At 44.3% G+C, this 21185-nt stretch overlaps 1 protein-coding gene across 1 annotated transcript; it reads left to right on the top strand.

The window, feature by feature from the left end:
• The first annotated feature begins 427 nt into the window (after nt 1-427).
• On the top strand, nt 428-19995 carry ghitm (growth hormone inducible transmembrane protein). Its single transcript, XM_055661911.1, has 10 exons — nt 428-438; nt 1202-1265; nt 4450-4634; nt 9097-9199; nt 9988-10099; nt 11852-11993; nt 13565-13673; nt 17025-17213; nt 17304-17475; nt 19228-19995. The coding sequence occupies exons 3-10, from the start codon at nt 4503-4505 to the stop codon at nt 19313-19315; spliced, it is 1047 nt and encodes a 348-aa protein (XP_055517886.1). The 5' UTR covers nt 428-438; nt 1202-1265; nt 4450-4502; the 3' UTR covers nt 19316-19995.
• The last annotated feature ends 1190 nt before the right edge of the window (nt 19996-21185 follow it).

The raw sequence follows: 21185 nt of genomic DNA, 5'->3' as shown, positions 1-21185 counted from the left end.
TTTGACCCTTCGAGCCTGCACCGCCATTTAATGTGATCATGGCTGATCCTCCCCAATCAGTACCCCGTTCCTACCTTCTCCCCTATCCCCTGATTTTTAAGAGCCCTATCTAGCTCTCTCTTGGAAGCATCCAGATAACCTGCCTCCACTGCCTTTTGAGGCAGAGAATTCCGCAGACTCACCACTCTCTGTGAGAAAAAGTGTTTCCTCGTCTCCGTTCTAAATGGCTTACTCATTATTCTTAAACTGTGTGTGGCCCCTGGTTCTGGACTCCCCCAACATCGGGAACATGTTTCCTGCCTCTAGCGTGTCCAATCCCTTAACAACAAAAGAGGACTGGATGGACAGGTTTGTCATGAAGGATGATGGAATGAGCTACCAGAAAAGAGCTGGTAGAGGAGGGCACAATTACAGCAGCCCTTGCAGAGGTACATGGGGTCAAGAGTGTTTTATTGTCATATATCCCAGATAGAGCAATGAAATCCATACGTGCAGATTGGAAAGTTTTATTGGGATGTAGGCCAATGCATTTCACTGTACATACCACAATAAAGTATCATCAAGTTGAACCAGTTAGGCAACATGGTCAGCCAGGATGAGGTGGGATCAGGTGAGAAGTCAAGTCAAGTCAAGTCAAGTCAAGTCAAGTTTATTTGTCACATGCACATACGAGATGTGCAGTGAAATGAAAGTGGCAATGCTCGCGGAACAACAAAACAACCAAACAAATTATAAACACAATCATAACACACATATTATTTTACATAATAAATAATGGAAGGAAAAACGTTCTGTAGAGTTAGTCCCTGGTGAGAAAGGCGTTTACAGTCCGAATTGCCTCTGGGAAGAAACTCCTTCTCAACCTCTCCGTTCTCACTGCATGGCAACGGAGGCGTTTGCCTGACCGTAGCGGCTGGAACAGTCCAAGCTCAGTGGTGAGCTGTGGTGAGATATGCTGGGGTGGGGTATGTGTGCAGGTGAGATGTGCTGGGGCGAGTGTACAGGTGAGATATGCCGGGGTGGGGTATGTGTACAAGGTGAGATGGTGATACACAACCACGTGGCCGCGCTCATTATTCAGGCGGGACACGTGTGCGAGGACGATGACGTCAACACGCTGGCCAATGAAAACGTGACCCGCGCCGCCTGCTGGGAGTTGTAGGCGGTTAGAAGGGAAGGGGGGCGCATGCGTAGCGGCTGCAGATCGGCGAAGGTTCCGGAAGGAGTGAACGGACCCAGGACCGGGCTGTGTCGCAGTGAGGGAGGTGAGTGGAGAATCCCCCCCCCCCCCCCCGTCATCGGGCCCAGACCCGCGACCCCCGCCCCCAGATCACACCCGAGTAAGAGGGGTGAGGGAGCCGGTGTCGATTCCTCTTTAAGACACTTGTATTATGATCGTGTGGTCCCCACACGTAATGGCCACCTCTGGCTGTGACAAGGTTACATCATCTGTTGTGTTCCTTCCCTCAGCACCAAAAGCTGCTCACTCACTCACTCACTCACACTCACTCACTCACACGCACTAACTCACTCACTCACTCACCACACTCACATACACTCACTCATTCACTCACTCACTCACTCACCCACTCACTCACTCACTCATCTCACTCACTCACTCACCCACTCACTCACCCACTCCCTCACTCACTCACCCACTCACCCACTCACCCACTCACCCACTCACCCACTCACTCACCCACTCACTCACCCACTCCCACTCACTCACGCACCCACCCACCCACACCCACTCACTCACCCACCCACTCACTCACCCACACCCACCCACCACCACCCACCCCACCACCCACCACTCACCCCACTCACTCACCCACCCACTCACTCACCCACTCACCCACCCACTCACTCACCCACTCACTCACTCACTCAATCACTCACCCACTCACCCACCCACTCACTCACTCACACCCACTCACCCACTCACCCACTCACCCACCCACCCACTCACTCACTCACTCACCCACCCACTCACTCACTCACCCACCACCCACACACTCACTCACCCACCCACCCCCTCCCTCACCCACCCACTCACTCACTCACCCACTCACTCACTCACTCACTCATTCACTCACTCATTCCCCGCTCACTCACTCGCCCACCCACCCACTCCCACTCACTCACCCACTCACCCACCCGCTCACTCACCGCTCACTCACTCGCCCACCCACCCACCCCCCCCACTCACCCACCCACTCACCCACCCACTCACTCACCCACTCACCCACCCACACACACTCCCACTCACCCACTCACACTCACTCACCCACACTGTCACTCACTCCCACTCCCACTCACTCTCACTCACTCACCCACTCACTCACCCACTCACACGCTCACTACTACTCACCTGCTCTTCACTCACTCATTCTCACACACTCACTCACCCACTCACCCACTCACCCACCCACTCACTCACCCACTCACCACCCACTCACCCCCCACTCACCCACCCACTCACCCACCCACTCACCCACCCACTCACCCACGCCCACCCACACACTCACCCACCACACTCACCCACTCACTCACTCACTCACCCACTCACCCACTCACTCTCAACCACTCACTCACTCACCCACTCACATTCCACTCACTCACTCACTCACTCACTCACCCACTCACTCACCCACTCAGGCAAAGTCGAGGTCACTTCATGTAAATCACCTTTGGAGACACAAGGAACTGCAGATGCTGGAAACTTGGGTAAAACACAAAGTGCTGGAGGAACTCAAGTCCTCCCTCCACCACCTCCAGTTTAAATTCCATTTGGAATATTTTGGAGGACCAAGAAACCAAGAACCAAGAACTCAGCAGGCCTGGCTGCATCTGCACAGGATATGAAGATAGACACATAAGCTGTAGTAACTCAGCTTTTCAGACAGCATCTCTGGGGAAAAGCAATAGGTGATGTTTTGGGTCAAGACCCTTCTCCAGTTACTCAATTACTGAGTTACAGTTGCTCCAGCTTTTTGTATTAAACTTATTTAAATCTTCAGTTTAAATCGGCATCTGCAGTTCCTTCCTATTCATTTTGTCTGCAGAGGATATGGTTGGGTCATGTTTTGGATTGGGATCCTTCGTCAGATCCAGTTTTACTTGGGGTTTATATTCTGTTGAACTAAGGAGAATAAAGGCGGATTCATTGAAACAAGCAAGACATCATCATGTTTAATTTTCTAGAATTTAGATTAGTTTATTGTTATACGTACCGAGGTACAGTGAAACGCTTTTTGGTGTGTGCATCCAGTCAGTAGAAAGACTATAGGGGGGTTGCACGTAAGGTCATTGGGTCATAGGGCTTGACGCACGGAGCCGCTCAATCCATCTGGAGGACATCCGTAACTTCCGGTATATGTTATTAATGCAAGAAACGCGTACTTTCCTACCCGTTAAAAACCGCCAAAATGTGGATTTTTTGCGCTGAAAAAAATTGTGGGAGTCGGGGTAAGTGTGACAGACATGTACCCAACTTCAGAATTCCAAAAGTGAAGTGAAATGAAGGTAAAGAGAAGCGAGAGCTGAAGGGACAACAGCAGCTAAAGTGCTTGGCGAACATTGGCCGTGCAGATATCGGAATTGAAAATATTGGGAATTATCGCGTTTGCTCACTGTAATTCATCAACAGTAAGGCATTATTTGTGTTTTTTCTTGATTCCTTTGGTATCTAAAAAGTCTCAGAAGTGATAAATCTGTCTAAATTTTTCTTTAGATGCCTTTTCATTTTGTATGTAAAAACCCACTTGAGAACCATGGGCGATTTAAACAATTTACAGCCAGATTTATCACTTCTGAAACTTTTTAGATGCCAAAGGAATCAAGAAAAAACACAAATAATGCCTTAGTTGATGAAATCCAGTGAGCAAAGGGCCAATGTTCGCTAATGTTCATTTCTCCTCACTTTTAGAATTCTGTAGTAGGCTAAATGTCTCTCACGCTTATCGCGAATTCCATAATTATTTACAGCGCAAAAACTGACATTTTCGGCGGGTTTTAACGGGCCCGCTACGCTGGAAACAATGGTAAGTGCCTACCTGCAGTACATCGCATGTACTCCACTTGGCGTAGCAACAGCACGGGGTCATGGGTCGTGACCCGACTGCCGTGAAACCTCCCTATAGAAATAATTACGGAATCGGGAATAGCTTTAGCCCACATTGTACGGTTTACATGGTAGATAATAGGGAATAGCGTTTAGCCAGCACCGCAAATGTATCATGGCTGCAAATCCCCCGTTCCTCACTGTACCCCTGTGCTTTTTTATTCTCTCTTTCTCTTGAATAGCTCTGGTCATAGTTTCAGTTGCCTGGTAATAGCTGGGAAGAAACTGTCCCTGAATCTGGAGGTGTGGTTTTCAAACCTGCAGCTCGCAATTCAGCATTACTTGTGTAAATCCATCACTGTACTGTGTTTTTATTATGCCTGCAGGTCACGTTGTTTCCTTACCAGCTAGCTACTGAACAAACTTGGGTGTAGTGACAATGTTGGTGGCAAGGTTTGCCTGCCTGAAGAACCTACCGGCACTGAGCCTGCGTCCTGTTCTCACCCAGCAGAGTCCAGCCTGGAAATGTCATAATATAAAGGCTAGACAATGGCTTTTGCTACCCAAACAGGTGAGTCTTTCAGTTTAATTTTAGTTTAGAAATACAGGCCCTTCACCCCACCATGTCCACACTGACCATCGATCATCCACACACTAGCTCCATGTTATCCCACTTTTGCATCTACACACAAGGGACAAATTACATACGCCAATTAACCCACTGTAGGATCACTGAATTCTCAATGATTTGCCGAGTCCTGCATTAGTGTTTTAAAACATTTTATTCAAGCACAACGGTTATATGGCATCGGAGTGAAATATTAAAATATCTGCAGACCTTAACTAAAAACTGAACACACCTTAACTAATAAAACAAATAAACTATAGAACTGTATCTAAAAAAAATTAAGACTGAACATGATGATAGACCCTGGACGAACACTTGTACAGAACTGATAACAGAACACACAGCTGAAAAACAAGATTCCTTATCTATATAAAGTGATAGATGCCCTTTAAACACAGCTATTGCAGGGGTTAAATTACTGTGCAGCCAGCTGACGCCTTCAAAGAGTCGCAGCTTCTGCAGCAACCTATCAGAAACAACAATCCTGGGAACCTCACACTTTGTAAAGTGCAAGGTCCCTCACCCACAGACCTCCACATCTTTGGAATGTGGGAGCAACCGGAGAAAACCCACGCAATTACAGGGAGAATGTACAAACTGCACAGAGGCAGGGCCGGCTTAACAGCATTCTAGGCCCCCGGGCAAAGCAGTGCACTGGGGCCCCTACACTTTCAGTTTCTTTATGCCGAATCAAATATGCTGTCATGCACTTGCGATGTTCTTCTCCGTTTTCATGTTCTACAATAACATTCTACAATACATGGATTAGCATGGGGCCCCTATGCTCGTGGGGCCCCGGACAACTGCCCAGCGTGCCCATGCATTAAAACGGCCCTGCACAGAGGTCTGGATCCAACCCAGGTGCTGTGAGGGCCCCTTTATGCTGCATCACTGTGGGCCCCGGTTACAAATGTTTTTATCACTTCCCCTTGTTACAATTCTGTTTCCATCAATGCGTTAAAATGATTTGAGCCTGCACAGCAGAGAGCTCAGGATCCATCTTTGACCCGACTTTACCTTGCACTAAAAGTTATTCCCTTATCATGCGAGTGGCTCGATTGGAATCATGTACTGTCTTTGTGCTGGCTGGTTAGCATGCAACAAAAGCTTTTCGCTGTAACTCTGTGCACGTGACAATAAACAAACTAACTGAACTAGACATAAGGGGAATAACATTTAGTGCAAGATAAAGTACAGTAAAGTCCGATTAACGATAGTCCGAGGGTCTCCATTGAGGTAGATAGTAGCTCAGGACCACAGTTGTTGATATGATGGTTTAGTAATGAACCCAAGCTCTCGATATGTATCAGAAATGGGCTGTTCTGCCATCAGTCATCCAGCTGCAACATAGGCTCCGCTTTTCCCTCTCCGCTTACATGATCTGAAGTGCTTGGTCCCTTCCACTCTGCATGTTAGCAGCTTTTGCAGCTGTCCTTATCTCACTGTTTTTACGTTTGGTTCACATTATCTCACTCTAACTGCCGCGTTAATCTATCAACCAGTTTACTACTTCCAACAGCTTTTCACCATGGCAATCCTGATCGTTCCTACTCTTTCTCCAATCTATCGCTTTCCTATCCTTGCAATTTAAAACACTCCTTTTCTCCCTTTTCCAATTTTGACTATATCTTCCATCGGGACCGCAGCACTGCTTCTGCTGAATATTTCCAGCGATTTTGTTTTGCTTTCATACAAGTCTAGTAAATGTCTGAACTATTAAATAAAAATACTGTATATTGTTTTCCAGATATGATTACATCATTACCCTGTAATTGTATCCTTCCTGTTTTTATATTAAATTTCCCACACAGATTATAGTATTGTTTGCTTTCCTAATTACTTAATGTACCGTGCAAATCCTATACTTGGACACACAGATTTTTTACATTCTCTCACTGTTTGATAATATGCTGCATATCTTTGCTCACTTTAGCAAATTTAGCAAGCATATTTTCAGTCTGTGCATTCATCTATTTGCCTAAATTGGAAATAAAAATTGAGGCCTTGGCACTGAACCATTGCCAAAGATGCACTTTTGCATATTGTTTCCCATTAGTCAGCCATTCCTACCATGCCATTGCGTCCTATGCCATGAGCTGTTGTTTTCTGCAACGATGTTCTAATATGTTCTATTCAGACTGGAAATCTGTATAGCACATCCACGCTATCTACCTAAGATGGGCACAAAAAAATAGAGTAACTCAGTGGGTCAGGCAGCATCTCTGCAGAAAAAGAATAGTTGACATTTCGGGTCAAGGCCCTTCTTCAGACTGAGAGTCAGGGGAAAGGGAAACGAGAGATATATGTGGTGATATAGAGATATAGAACACATGAATGAAAGATGCAAAAACGTCACTCATTCCTTTTCTCTGCCTGACCTGCTGATGCTGCCTGACCCGCTGAGTTACTCCAACATTTTGTTGTCTTATCTTCGGGGTGAACCAGCATCTGCAGTTCCTTCTTAGTACATCCACCTGTTCATCTGTTATCTCCAATAAACGAATCAAATGTTTTTTTGGAAAAGGAAATCATCTTCTGATATTTGCTTTTCTCCAAAGTACTCCAATAAATGAATCAAATGTTTTTTTGGAAAAGGAAATCATCTTGACTTTGTCCACTTACCTTGCTTTTCTCAGAGCGCTGGTGTAACATCTTTAATAGTCGTGCCTCCTATCTCCATGTTTTGGATATTAAACTCATTAGCCTGGAGTTTTCTGTTTTCTGTCTCCTTTTTTGAATACGCTTGCTTTATTTACTATTTTGTAAAAAAAATGTTTGAATGGCTAAATCTAGCGAATTATCTACCCTCAAAGCGAGAGCTCGGTATGGCTAAAAACCCACAATGAAGCCCAACAGGAACTAGAAACTTAACAGCTCACAATTTCAGCATTTTGCTTCTTCCACCTTTCTAGCGATTGTAATTCTCCCAAATTCTTCCCCTCTTTAAACTTCCCGATTTAGTGCTAATTTGGGGATATTACTTATCCTCTGTGATAAAGACTGATTAACAAGCCTGTTAAATTTATCAGCTATCTCCTTGTTTACCATTATTACCAGACCTCCTTTCCAAAACACCAGCTCATACTCTCGTCTTGAATTATCATGAGGATACTTATTATTTTTGTACATCAGGCTATCTTAACCTTGTACTCTAATTTGTTTTTCTTTTTTAATCTTTTAGTCAACCTTTGAGATTTTATATTTTATCCAGCCTTCTGACCTGACATCTGTCTTTGCTTAGTTTTATGCTTTTACATTAAGTTTAATGCAATTTAAACTTTTCTAGATAACCACAGTTGGTCCTGCCCTAGGTATCTTTCATTCTTATTGTGCAATGTCTGTTTATGTATCCTGAAAGATCCCCTCAAATGTCTTGCACTGCACTGGACAGACCAATCCCACAACCTAGTTTACCTGTCTGAAGAAGGGCCCCAACCCAAAATGACACCTGTTCATTCCTTCCCAAGATGGTGCCTGACCCGCTGAGTCATTGCATCATTTTGTGTTTTACTCAAGATTCCCACTTCTGCAGTTCCTTGTGTCTCCACCTAATTTGCCAGTTCATTATAGATAGCTCTGTATTTAAGCCTTTATAATTGTACAAGTCTTGGAATTCTTCTCTCACTCAAGCCAAATTCAATACAGAATAATGATTGCAGCTACCATTTGAGTGCCTTTATGATGTCCCTTGCACAATGCCAGATCTGGAACATGCTGTTCCAAGAAATTGTCCCCAAAACACTCTGAACATTGGTTGGCCTATCTATCTGAATTCATCCATTCTGTATGTGGATGAAAATCCCCCCCCATCCCTCCTCATTGCTGTACCTTTCTGCCAGGTTAGCATTGTTTTCCCCACATGCTTTGCCCTGCAACATGGTTGCTGTCGTGTGGGCTACACTCTACAACAAGTGTATTCTTGCCTTTATTTATTTACCAATAGTATAACTGTTTCCACGGCTGGCCTTCTTGCTTGACGCATTCCTATATATTAGGTTTGTACTCTCCTTTATGTTACATCCTTTCCTCCTGATAACATTACGAACGTTAGTAACAGCATGTGTGAGTTTTATGCTTTTACATCGGCGTACTGGTGGGTCATTGCGATGTTTTGAACGGGAATTTCTATGGACCCACTCATTTTGTTCCCTTTCAGTAATGATGGAATTAAGGTTAATTAAACAGTTACCTAGAATAACGATTGGAAACACAGCAAGTGATATTAGTTGTGCACTGCAGTTATAGCAGCTAATAATTAATTACAAAACCACCAGAGATGGTAGCTTAAAATATTGATGTACATAATGGGGTCATATGTTTGGAAGGAGACTGTTTCCACTTGGTCTTTGACTGTGTGTGTTCTATCCTCCTGATTCTCCTGAACCTGCTTTATTATCTTTTCCAGAATTATGCCACCAAGTCACGCGTTGCCGTGCGCCGAACAAAAACAATGCAAGAAAAGATGAAGGAAGCAATGTTCAGCCCTTCATTGGAGACTGCAGCCAAATGTAAGCTCCAGATTCACATCCTTCTTTCAAATATTTGTGTGCTTGGAAGTGAAGCATTTAAACATTGCCTAACTCCTGGCCAGTTCTTCCAAGTTATTCACTCTCTCCCTTCCATGATCTCTTGTTACTGTCCCATTATACTGAACCACAAGGAGAACATATAAACTCTATACAGACAGTACCCATAGTCAGGATCGAACACGGGTCTCAGGTGCTGTCGGCAGCACCTCTACTGCTGCACCACTGTGCTGCTCTAAAGTAAATAAATTAAAAATGTACTCTTGCGCTGGATTCAAAAACTAAATTTCTCTCCAATTAAATGTCTTTCCAGTCTTTGTACGTGTTGCAGTCACCTTTATTAGTTCTGTACTGCAGTGGCTATATCACCTCTGTATCTTAAGTTGTAAATTCAGTTCTGTGTAACCTTCCATCCGTCCTTATCACCATACATTTGAAAACTTGATTTCTGTAGCTTGAGAAGATAGATTCTTTGTCCTTCTCAATTCTTATAACGAAAAATGTAAATATGGAGAAAAGCTAGTCTTAGCATGGCATGGATTATATTCAGAATTAAGTTTTGGTTACCGCACAAGCATTTTGAGTCGGGTAAGTCAATATTTTAACTTGCCACTTGGTGACACTTTGAGTAGGGTTTCCCACTACTTTTTATGGACTACTGTGCTAGATAGCAACGTTAGCAGTCTAAGTTGCCTTGTCTGTATTTAATATGTGAGAGTCTATTAACTGTTCACAACTTGCTCTGATAAACGTGCATTGTTGCATTTCAGTTGAAAACACTGGGAGATTGTTCATAGCTGGAGGGGCAGCTCTTGGGCTTGGAGCCCTCTGTTACTATGGATTGGGAATGTCCAATGAGATTGGAGCCATTGAGAAAGCTGTGTGAGTACATTGCTCTCGGGAACTAGCCATGTGGAGTAACAGCGCAATTATTCTGTCAAAAATGTAGTATTGCTCAGCTTTATCTCTGCACTGTTCAGGCTGAATGTTCAGCACCGTTTATTCCGAGATTTGTGCTCTTTTCCCAAAAACGGTTCCCACCCTTCCTGACTTCAATGAATGCAAATTTATTATGTAGATATTCTTTTTTTTTTTTTATTAATTTTATTAGAAGCAATTGTACAAAGATAAAGTAATTGACATAACAATTATACAATTTTCGTACAGCTTCAATTTTAACATTTTATAAACTGATAACTAAATTGGAAAAAAGGGAAAGAAAAAAGAAAAAATAATTTCGAAAAAGACACAAAAGAGAAAAAGGAAAAACCCCTGAACTAACGAAGAAGTGAAAGAAGTGGAGATATATCCCACTACCCTTCCCTACGTCCGCTCACCCGACCCTAGCGTCGGTTTTGAATTTGTGTTCCACCATTATGTTGTATAATGCAGATATTCTTGAGGTTTTGAGTATTTAATCAATAGATGGGCAGAGGAATCCATATCATAGTTGGGGCAACTCTTTGTGCTTGTTTTGGCCTGGCAGTAGCAGTCACTGAACGGTGATCAGTGGGAATCCTAGCGTTTGGAGTGTGGGAGGAATCGTTGGAATGTGGGGGAAAAACCGAAGATCTCGGAGAAAACACATGCAGGTCATGGGGGAGGACGTACAAACTCCGTACAGACATGCACCCATAGTCGGGATCGAACCCGGGTCCCTGGCGCTCTAAGGCAGTAGCTCTACCGTGCAGCCCAAGATGGTGCAGATGGTCAATTGTCATCCCAGCTGTGATTTACATGCGGGTGTAACTTGGTACCTTAGCTCAAATCTGGAATTAATTCTCTGGAAAATTAATATAATCTATGGCTGTAATATATTCTTAGAACGGGATAGATGGATGATAATAGTCTCCTCCAGTCCAGTTCATCACAATGAAACCAGTGTCAAAACTGGGTGATTTTAAAGAGCAATAGGACATTGCACCAAACCAGCGGGATGGTTTGCAGCAGCACATTGGTGCAGCTGGTAGAGCGGCTGCCTCACAGCTCAAAGTCCAGGTTCAGTCCTGATCTCCAGTGTTTACTCATTTTTTAAGAACTGGCATGGACGTGATGGACCAAATGGCTGTCTCTTGGAAAAAGCAGTGATATCTCTAATTAAAGTTGCACTTACTTTTTTGTGATTTATGAAAGACCATCTCTCAAAGGTATAAAAAAATCAACTCATTTCTCAGGGTCTCTGTGGGCTGAAAAGAGCTGAGCACTTGCCTTCAAGACAACAAACAGCTTTTCCCAGTCTTCCTATCTAAGCTATTGAATCTGGTATCGGGAAGGATGCAGGTTAATTATTCTGAGAACGTGCAGCCATAATCTTGCTCCAGTACCTGCAAAAACCAACTGGAACCATTTCGCTGCCACATAGGATCTTTCCCTCTGAGAAGCCTGTTGCACTGGATCAACATTGAGATATCAATGAGGCTGGTGAAACATGCAAACACAAAGTGCTGGAGTAACTCAGCGAGTCAGGCAGCATCCAGAGATGCTTTCTGACCCGCTGAGTTACTCCAGCATTTGTCCTTTGTATTTGTTGCAAACCAGCATCTGCAGTTCCTCGTTTCTACTGGTGAAAACAAATTTTGCATTGAAAATCAAGGCTGGTTTAAAGGCTACTAACCCTGTTAATCTGTCCTGCAGCATCTGGCCACAGTACGTAAAGGAGAGGATTCACGCCACATACATGTACTTTTCAGGAAGTGTGGGGCTAACTGCACTCTCGGCCCTAGCGATCAGCAGGTCACCAGCAATCATGAATCTGATGACGAGAAGTTCATTTCTGGTAAGTTGCCGAGAATAATCCTTGGCTTCTATTTGCTTATAATAAAGCCTCCATTTTGTTGTGCTGAGGTTTGTTATGCAGAGCCCTTTGTTACCCTGAGAATTATTTTAAATCCTCAAGGGATTGTCATATTCTACTTTTTTCAACATTTTAACTTTGTTAATTCACCACCAACGTAAGTTAGTTTAAGGATGACTTCATGTCAGTTTTGGCCACTGACAACTCGCAAGTTGAAATTGTGTAATAGCAAGTAAGGCTTCTTGCCGATTTAAGATGTAACAATGTTTGAATATTTAAGGCTGTGGTTGATAAATTGCTGTTGAACAAGTAAGTGAAAGGTTACTGGGGTAAACAAGAATGGAGAATTCAGTTGCAGTCAGATATTCCATGATATTAAATGACATAGCAGGCTTCAGGGGTCAAGTAGTCTACTCCCACACGAGGTGCTGTAGCCTCCCACCAAACTTTGTCACTTCTGCTTTAAATTCTTTGGGGGGGAAAAAAAATCTAACCTGTAGTTGTAAGTAGTTCTGAGAGATTCGTACTGACCATAGGGCGGCATAGCGGTAGAGTTGCTGCTTTGCAGTGTTAGAGACCCGGGTTTGATCATTACTATGGGTGGGAGATTGCAACCTTCACGTGGACCACCCTGTTTCGATGATGCAATCAACCTGCCGTGCACAAACAGAAGATCAAACAGAACAAGTTGTTACGACTTTAGGCTGTGCACACCATACTCAAGAAGAAGAAGATCATTACTATGGGGGCGACAGGTGTCGCAATGGGCTAAGTGTTCGGCTGGAGACCAGAAGGTAGCCGGTTCGAATCCCGCCTGGAGTGCATACTGTCGTTGTGTCCTTGGGCAAGACACTTCACCCACCTTTGCCTGTGTGTGAGTGACTGGTGGTGGTCGGAGGGGCCGTAGGCGCAGATTAACAGCCACGCTTCCGTCAGTCTGCCCCAGGGCAGCTGTGGCTACAGAAGTAGCTCACCACCACCGAGTGTGACTGAGGAGTGAATGAAAAATGCGATGTAAAGCGCCTTGAGTATCTAGAAAGGCACTATATAAATCCCATCCATTATTATTATTATTACTATGGGTGCTGTCGGTACGGAGTTTGCACATTCTCCGCATGGGTTTTCACCGGGTGTTCCGGTTCCTCCCACAATCCAAACACGTACAGGTTTGTAGGTTAATTGTTGTCTGTAAATTGTCCCTAGTGTGTAGGATAGAGCTAGTCTATGGCTGATCGCTGGTCGGCATGGACCCGTTGGGCCGAAGGGTCCCGACACAAAAAGTCACCTATTCCTTTTCTCCAGGGATGCCATCTGACTGGCTGAGTTACTCCAGTCTTTTGTGCCTATCTTTGAGCCAAAGGCCTGTTTCCATTCTGCATCTCTAAATAAAACTATTATAACTAACAGAAAATCTTTAAGAACTACACACGGTGAGAAACAGTTAATTTCCGGTTGAGGATATTTTGGTGTTAAAGACCTGTCTCCTTGGTTAATATGCTCCCTGATCATATCAAACTCCCTGATACCCATGTCCTTTGTCTCATTGTTAACAGGCCATAGGAGCAACTTTTGCAGTAATGATCGGAGCGGGTATGCTGGTGAGATCTCTCCCGTATGAGAAAGGACTGAATGCTAAGCACTTTGCCTGGATGTTACATGCAGGTGAGTAATGTCTTGATTTATTTTTAAGTTAAATAACAAATGGCATTAATTTTGGTCAGATTAAATTCATAAAACAAAATACTCGTGATACCCTGCCTACCAACCGAAGTGTTCACTTCCTCCACCACTGGTGCACGATAGCTAAAGTACCAACTATAAAATGCACTGCAGTTATTTACCTATGCTACACTGACACCTCTACAAACTCTGCAAGCTCTACTACAAATAAGAGTAGCAGGCACATTGAAGTACCACCACTTGCAGATCTCCCAAGTCAAACTCGACCTGATTATTGAAAATCAAAACTGCCAACGTGGGAAATCTAAAATGAAAACAGAAAATGCTGGAAATTCTCAGCAGGACAGGCCACATCTGTGGGAAGAGACATCATCAATGTTTATGGTTGAAGATACTTTCAACAGAACTGGGAAGGAGACAAAAGTGCAGGTACCTAGTTTCCTTAAAAATGGCATCACAGGTAGATAAGGTAGTCAAGAAGGCTTTCAGTATATTGGTCTTCAGTAAAGGGATTGAATATAGCAGACAGGCACAACATGCTGGAGTAACTCAGTGGGACAGGCAGCATCTCTGGATGGAAGGATAGGGTGACGTTCCGGGCTGAGATCCTTCTTCAGACTGAAGGAGGGTCTCGATCCGAAATATCACTCTGTTTGAAGAAGGGTCTCTACCTGAAACGTCACCCTCTCCTTCTCTCCAGAGATGCAGCTTATCCTGTGGAGTTACTCCAGCATTTTGTGTCTTATCTTCAGTTTCAACCAGCATTTGCAGTTCCTTCCTACACATATTGAAAATAGAAGTTTGAATGTGTAGAAAAGAACTGCAGATGCCAGTTTAAATCGAAGGTAGACACAAAATGTTGGAGTTGGGATGGGATGTGATGTTACAGCTGTACAAGAAGTTGACGAGGTTATATTTGGAGTACTGAGTTCAGTTTTGATCACTCTGTTACAGGAAGAATGGTGTTATGCCAGAAAGAATGCAGAGATGATTTATGAGGATGTGCCAGACTGAGCTCTAAGGAAATATTCAGCAGGCTAGGACTTTGTTCTTTGGAGCACATGAGAATGTGGGCTCTTAGAGGTGTACATACGATCATGAGAAGAATAGATGGGATAAATGCACAGCCTTTTACTCGGAGCAGGGGAATCAAGAACAAAGGGACCGAGGTTTGTGAGAGGGGAAAGATTTGATAGGAACCTGAGGGGCAACTTTTTCACACAGTGTATGGAAAATGCTGCCAGAGGTGGGAATTGAGGTAGGTACCATAACAGCATTTAAAAGACATTTGGACAGATGCATGGATAGCACAGGTTTTATTGGGATATGGGCTAAACGCATGCAGGTGGGACTAGTGTAGATGGGCATCTTGGTCGGCATGTGCATGTTGGGCCAAAGGGCCTGTTTCTGTGCTGTGTAACTCAATGATAAGCTTGGCAAGCTGTAGAGGTGTGGGCAGTGGAGAATGTCTCGGAGCAAAACAAGGATGTCTGGTCAATGAGAGCAGATGGTGAGTGAGAATGTAGACGTTGCAAAATGCAGAGCAGAAAGACATACATGGCAGGTCACACTAAGCATGTCCTTAATTTCAGAGAGGGTTGAACAAATGAGCTGAACCAGCTTCAAAGATAAACCACTAATACAGACAGAGATCAAATTAGCTGAAGTTGTAGAATTCAATTTTAAGTTCAATTATGTAACTTCAGTTAACTTAATATGTGTCTGTATCAGTGACTGTATGAGACACAGAGAGTGGGAGACAATCGTAAGCTCCTTGAGTCGAGACATGGGGAGTTTGGCAGTATACCTACGACAGTGGCATCTAAAGCTGAGTGAAGGTAAACCAGTGTCAACAGCATTCCATCTAAACAAGCTAAGCAAGAGCTAGCTGTCTTCGTTAATAATAGGCACTTGGATTTCCACCAAACACCCACTTACCTCGGCTGGACGGGTCGCTTACATTTCGTCAACACCTGGCTGTTCTCCGCAACAAGGTCATGGCACGTAGCGGCCTCATCCGACGCCTGGCAGGAACAAGTTGGGGAGCCAGTCTATCAACTCTTCGTGCCTCTGCCTTAGCTCTTGTGTATGCCACAGCGCACCCGTATGGAGTAGAGTAGACATACTAGCCTGGTAGAAACGAGCCTGAACAGCACCTTGCGAACCTTCACTGGGTGCCTTCAACCTACTCCAGTCGAGCAGCTCCCTATACTTGCATTCCGCCTGCAGGGATCCGAAGGCAAGCAGTAACTCGGGCACTATCTCGTCGTGCCATGGACCCAGATCACCTCCTCCATCAGGCTATCAGCAGAGAACAGAGGCCATCCCGACTGAAGCCCCGTCACCCCTTTGCTCCACATGGAAAACAACTAGCATCCATCCAGCCAACTGAGACAAAAGCACACTGGATAGCCACCAACTGGTCACAGGAGTGGAAGGCAACCTCATCTCCATTACACAGCTACATCTCTTTACCAGCTGTCCAGGGTCTGACCTCCCCAGAGCATGGGTGAAGCTCAACAAACTCCATACTGGAGTTGGGCGTTTCAATGCCAGCATGTGGAGATGGGGGCTCCGCCAGAGCCCAGCCTGTGAATGCGGAGCAGAACACCATGTCATCTCTGGGTGCCCACTTTACCACCCACCAAATGGAGCTCAGGCAGACATTGACGCAGAGACAACAACCTGGCTGCTCAACATCTGGCTTGAGGTCTAACTATTCCTTGGATTTATTTATTTCATTCGCAAGAAGAAGTGACTGTATCTGATACTGGCTCAGTTTGTGCTTTTTTTAATCTCATGGAGTTGAGGGCATGCCCTGTCTGATACGCTGGGCGTGTCTTTGTGCTCTACATTTAGCAGCTTACATCCCTGTGTTTGCCTGCTCTCTAGCTGCTCCCGTTTATTCATTGCCCTTGTGAACAGCCCCATGGTCATCCTAGATTTGCCCTTTCAGGCACCCGCACCGTCCCTGCAAGTTACAAACTTTTGTCTCCTTCCCATTTCTGACAAAGGGGCGTTGACTGTTTCTCTTCCCACACGTGCAGCCTCACAACCTCCAATGTGTCCAAATCCTGGAACACTCTACCCAATAGCGCTGTAAGAGCTGACACTGTCACTAGTCAAGAAGAGGCCTTATCCTCACCTTCATGAGGATGGATAGAGATGAGCAATAAGTGCTGTCCTTGAGCAACACCCAATACCATAAAACAAGTTCCTACACTTCCCTTTCCCCTGACTCTCAGTTTGAATGTTGTGCAGCCCACATTTTAAAGGAATTCTGCAAATGTTCTTTGGGACTTATGGTTGTTTTTATCTTGTGTTTTTGTTCAGGTGTGATGGGAGCTGTGGTTGCTCCAGTAACTCTTCTTGGTGGGCCTCTACTGCTCAGAGCAGTCTGGTACACGGCAGGTATCGTGGGAGGCCTCTCCACCGTCGCCATGTGTGCCCCGAGTGAAAAGTTCCTCAACATGGGTGGGCCGTTGGCAGTTGGGCTGGGACTGGTCTTTGCTTCATCCATAGGTAAGTCATGGCTGTGATGTGCTGCAACTCTTACTAAGATTCTAACCCATCTATGGCTCAACACTCATCCGTAACTTCTTGCTCTCTCAGGCTCGATGTTCCTGCCACCCACATCCGTATTGGGTGCTGGTATGTACTCGGTGGCCATCTATGGAGGTCTAGTGCTCTTCGGCATGTTCCTGCTGTATGATACCCAGAAGGTGATAAAGCGGGCTGAGAGCTACCCAGTTTATGGCGTCCAGAGATTTGATCCTATCAATGCGTAAGTATGAAGCTCCTTTACTGATTTACCATCAGCACCAGACTGATTCCTGGGATGTCAGGACTGTCTTATGAAGAAAGACTGGATAGACTTGGTTTATACTCTCTAGAATTTAGGAGATTGAGAGGGGACCTTATAGAAACTTACAAAATTCTTAAGGGGTTGGACAGGTTAGATGCAGGAAGATTGCTCCCGATGTTGGGGAAGTCCAGGACAAGGGGTCACAGCTTAAGGATAAGGGGGAAATCCTTTAAAACCGAGATGAGAATAACTTTTTTCACACAGAGAGTGGTGAATCTCTGGAACTCTCTGCCACAGAGGGTAGTCGAGGCCGGTTCATCGGCTGTATTTAAGAGGGAGTTAGATGTGGCCCTTGTGGCTAAGGGGATCAGGAGGTATGGAGAGAAGGCAGGTACGGGATACTGAGTTGGATGATCAGCCATGATCATATTGAATGGCGGTGCAGGCTCGAAGGGCCGAATGGCCTACTCCTGCACCTAATTTCTATGTTTTTATGTTTACATTCAAGGATTCCAATAACCTGTAGTTCATATCTTCACTCTAGAGTTTCATAGCTCGTGAAATAGCTGTGAGACTGCCTTTTTGAATATGTGTAGGAAGGAACTGCAGATGCTGATTTAGGCGGAAATTGGACACAAAATGCTGGAGCAACTCGGCAGGTCAGACAGCATCTCTGGAGAAAAGGAATAGGTGATGTTTTGGGTCGGAACCCTTCCTCAGACCTTTTACAATAGTCGTTGTTTGATAACCTCCAATTCCCATGTCCATAAACCTGGGATTGTCCATAACTACATCCTAATTAGCATCCCTTCCCACTCCTGTGTTTACTTGCCTTCAGTGAACCTTGAACCGTTGAAAGATACGGCATGGAAACAAGCCCATCAGCCCACCGACCGGGTCCATGCCAACCATCGATCACCCATTCGCACTAGTTCTATGGTATCCCTCTTTCTCATCCACTCCCACACTAGGGGCAATTAAGAGGCCAGTTAACACACAAACCCAATCAATCAGGCAAGAAGGCAGTAACGTCTCAGACTTGATTTATCTCCAAGTGTGTCTTATTATCATATGCACTGAAACAGGACAATGGAACTCTAACTTGCAGCAGCACAACAGAGTTACAGTTCTGATACTTCTCTACCTTCTTCCTGATGGCAGGAGTAAAATGAGAGCATGGCCAGGTGGTGTGGGTCCTTGATGCTGAGGCAGAGTTTCCTATGGACCGCTTTGATGATAGGGGAGAGTCAGTACTTGTGATGGACCAGGCAGTATCCATCTCTTTTTGTAATTTTCATTCTTGGGCATTTGAGTTGTTGAATCCGGCCATGATGCAACCAGTCAATATGATCTCTACCGTACACTTATGTTCAAGAGTATTCATCGATTAGCAAAACTCCATAATCTTCTGAGGAAGTAGAGGCGTTGATGGGCTGTCTTTATGATTGCATCATTGTGCTGGGACCAGGACAGATCTACAGAGAGATACACTCCTGTCTCCACGGATCCATGTGCTTATCTGTTTTGTAATCAAACCATGACAAAGCATTAGGTGGACCACAAAGCATTTATTAAAACCCATGCAGAGAGAACAATACGTACTGTGAACCTCTGCCTAACTTGAAAGGACTATCTGGGTCCCTGGAAAGAGTCAAGGGAGATGCTATAGGGACAGGTGTTGCATCTTCTGTGGTCTGGTCTGTTGCCGTTAACATTTATTCCTCGTTGCAGATGTATGGGGATTTACATGGATACATTGAACATCTTCATTCGAGTCGCAACGATACTGTCAAATAGTGGTGGTGGCAGAAAGAAGTGATGGGGGAAGACTGCAACTGGATGGCGTGATGTGAAATGTATTGGTTGTGTGATCATCACTGGACTTCACTAATCAGACTTCTGCTGAGACAGCTAATGCCTGTGCAACATTAGATTGACTTTGAACAGCTTTGCACCTCTGTGTCCGCAGCAAATAAAATTGAAGCCAAAAAGGGAATATATTGTCTGTGTATAAAATAAAATTACCTTTCGTGCTGTAGTACTCTTTAATATTTGTATTTTGCTGCCATTTGAAAATGTTCAAAGAATCAAAGATGTATTTGTTGTATCTCACCAACTTGAGCAGAGAGTTTGATTTATGAATGTAATATCCTGAAGTTGAATATGCTGCTGGTTTGGCCATTCCACCTTTGGGCATGTGTTTGGTTCCAAGTTTCTATTTGATCCTTTGCACCAGCATGGTGTGGGTTCTAAGTAAGGTCCTTTGACTTCTGAGAAATATTATTATTCCAGTTTTAAATAATTTGCATGTATAAATTGTGACATGACACCTGAATAATTTTGATTACTGTGATTTGCATATTAATGCTATTTATTAATTCTTGGGTTCCATTTAGACAATAAATGTCAGCTTTTGGAAATATTCAGAAATGGGGTAGTGTTCTATCCGAATCACTTGATTCACTCCATAATAAAAGCTATTATCATTTTTAGCAGTAATGGCCCTTGGATTAATGGCTCAGGTAGACACAGAGGACCAAGTTTTGGTTTGCAGGTCTTGTGTGCAAGTGTGAAGATTGCCCATTCTGTCTGTATCAATGCCCTTTTATTATGAGTACAGGTAATTCAGCCATAAGGCAGTAGTTGTGTTCCTAAGAAACCTAGTGTTATAGAAAATTAAGTTACAAGGACAATTGAGTCATTGGAGGGTGGAGGGGGTTGGGGGCCATAGATTCTCAGACTTGCAATAAGGTTATTTTACATGGAGGATTTTCAAAAATAAAAGTTTTTAAGAACAATAAGTTTTTAACGTCAAGAGAGTTTATTGTAATATGTCCCAGACAGGACAATGAAATTCTTGCTTTGCATCAGCACAACGGAATAAAGTAGGCACGGATACAGAACATATGATATCAGCGAGTCCATTATATAAATATATACACACATCAATAAATAAGCAGATCATGCAAATAAACAGATAATGGTCTATTAGTAATCAGAGATTTGTTTCAGTTGAGTTTAATAGCCTGACGGCTGTGGGGAAGCAGCTATTTCTGAACCTGGACGTTGCAGTCTTCAAGCTCCTGTACCTTCTACCTGAAGGTAGCGGGGAGATAAGTGTGTGGCCAGGATGGTGTGGGTCCTTGATGATGCTGGCAGCCTTTTTGAGGCAGCAACTGCGATAGATCCCCTCGTTGGTAGGGAGGTCGGAGGCAGTTACTGCAAATCAAAAATCTACATGTTACATTAATGATCACCACAGGAGGCAATCAACATTGAAAATGCAATCTATTAGCTTTAAGGGGAAGAGGGGGATTGTTTAAAGGAGATGCTGAGGCAACTTTTTTACACTGCCTTGAGTACGTTGCATGGATGGCGGTGGAGGCCAATATGACTAGCTTTCAAGAAGCTTTCAGAGAGGAGCAGGGAATGGAGAGATATTAATCATGTGCTGACAGAGGAGATTAACGTGGCATCATGTTTGGTGCAGACATTGTGAGCTCAAGGGCCTGGTCCAAGTCTGCTTTATGTTTCAGACCAAGTGCTGGCATCTCTTGCATGTAGTTGCACATCATTGGCTGAAGATGGTGCTGTGTGACCATGGATGGTAACTTTCAGGAGGGAGCATTCATGTTTTCAGTAGAACCTGTACCCGTTTGGCCGATATTTTCACGTTAAGACATCAAACA

Source organism: Leucoraja erinacea, chromosome 34 (assembly GCF_028641065.1).
Source record: "Leucoraja erinacea ecotype New England chromosome 34, Leri_hhj_1, whole genome shotgun sequence".
Taxonomy (NCBI): Eukaryota; Metazoa; Chordata; class Chondrichthyes; order Rajiformes; family Rajidae; genus Leucoraja; species Leucoraja erinaceus.
The sequence above is the reverse complement of the archived record's forward strand: the minus strand, read 5'-3'. Positions and strand labels throughout refer to the sequence as shown.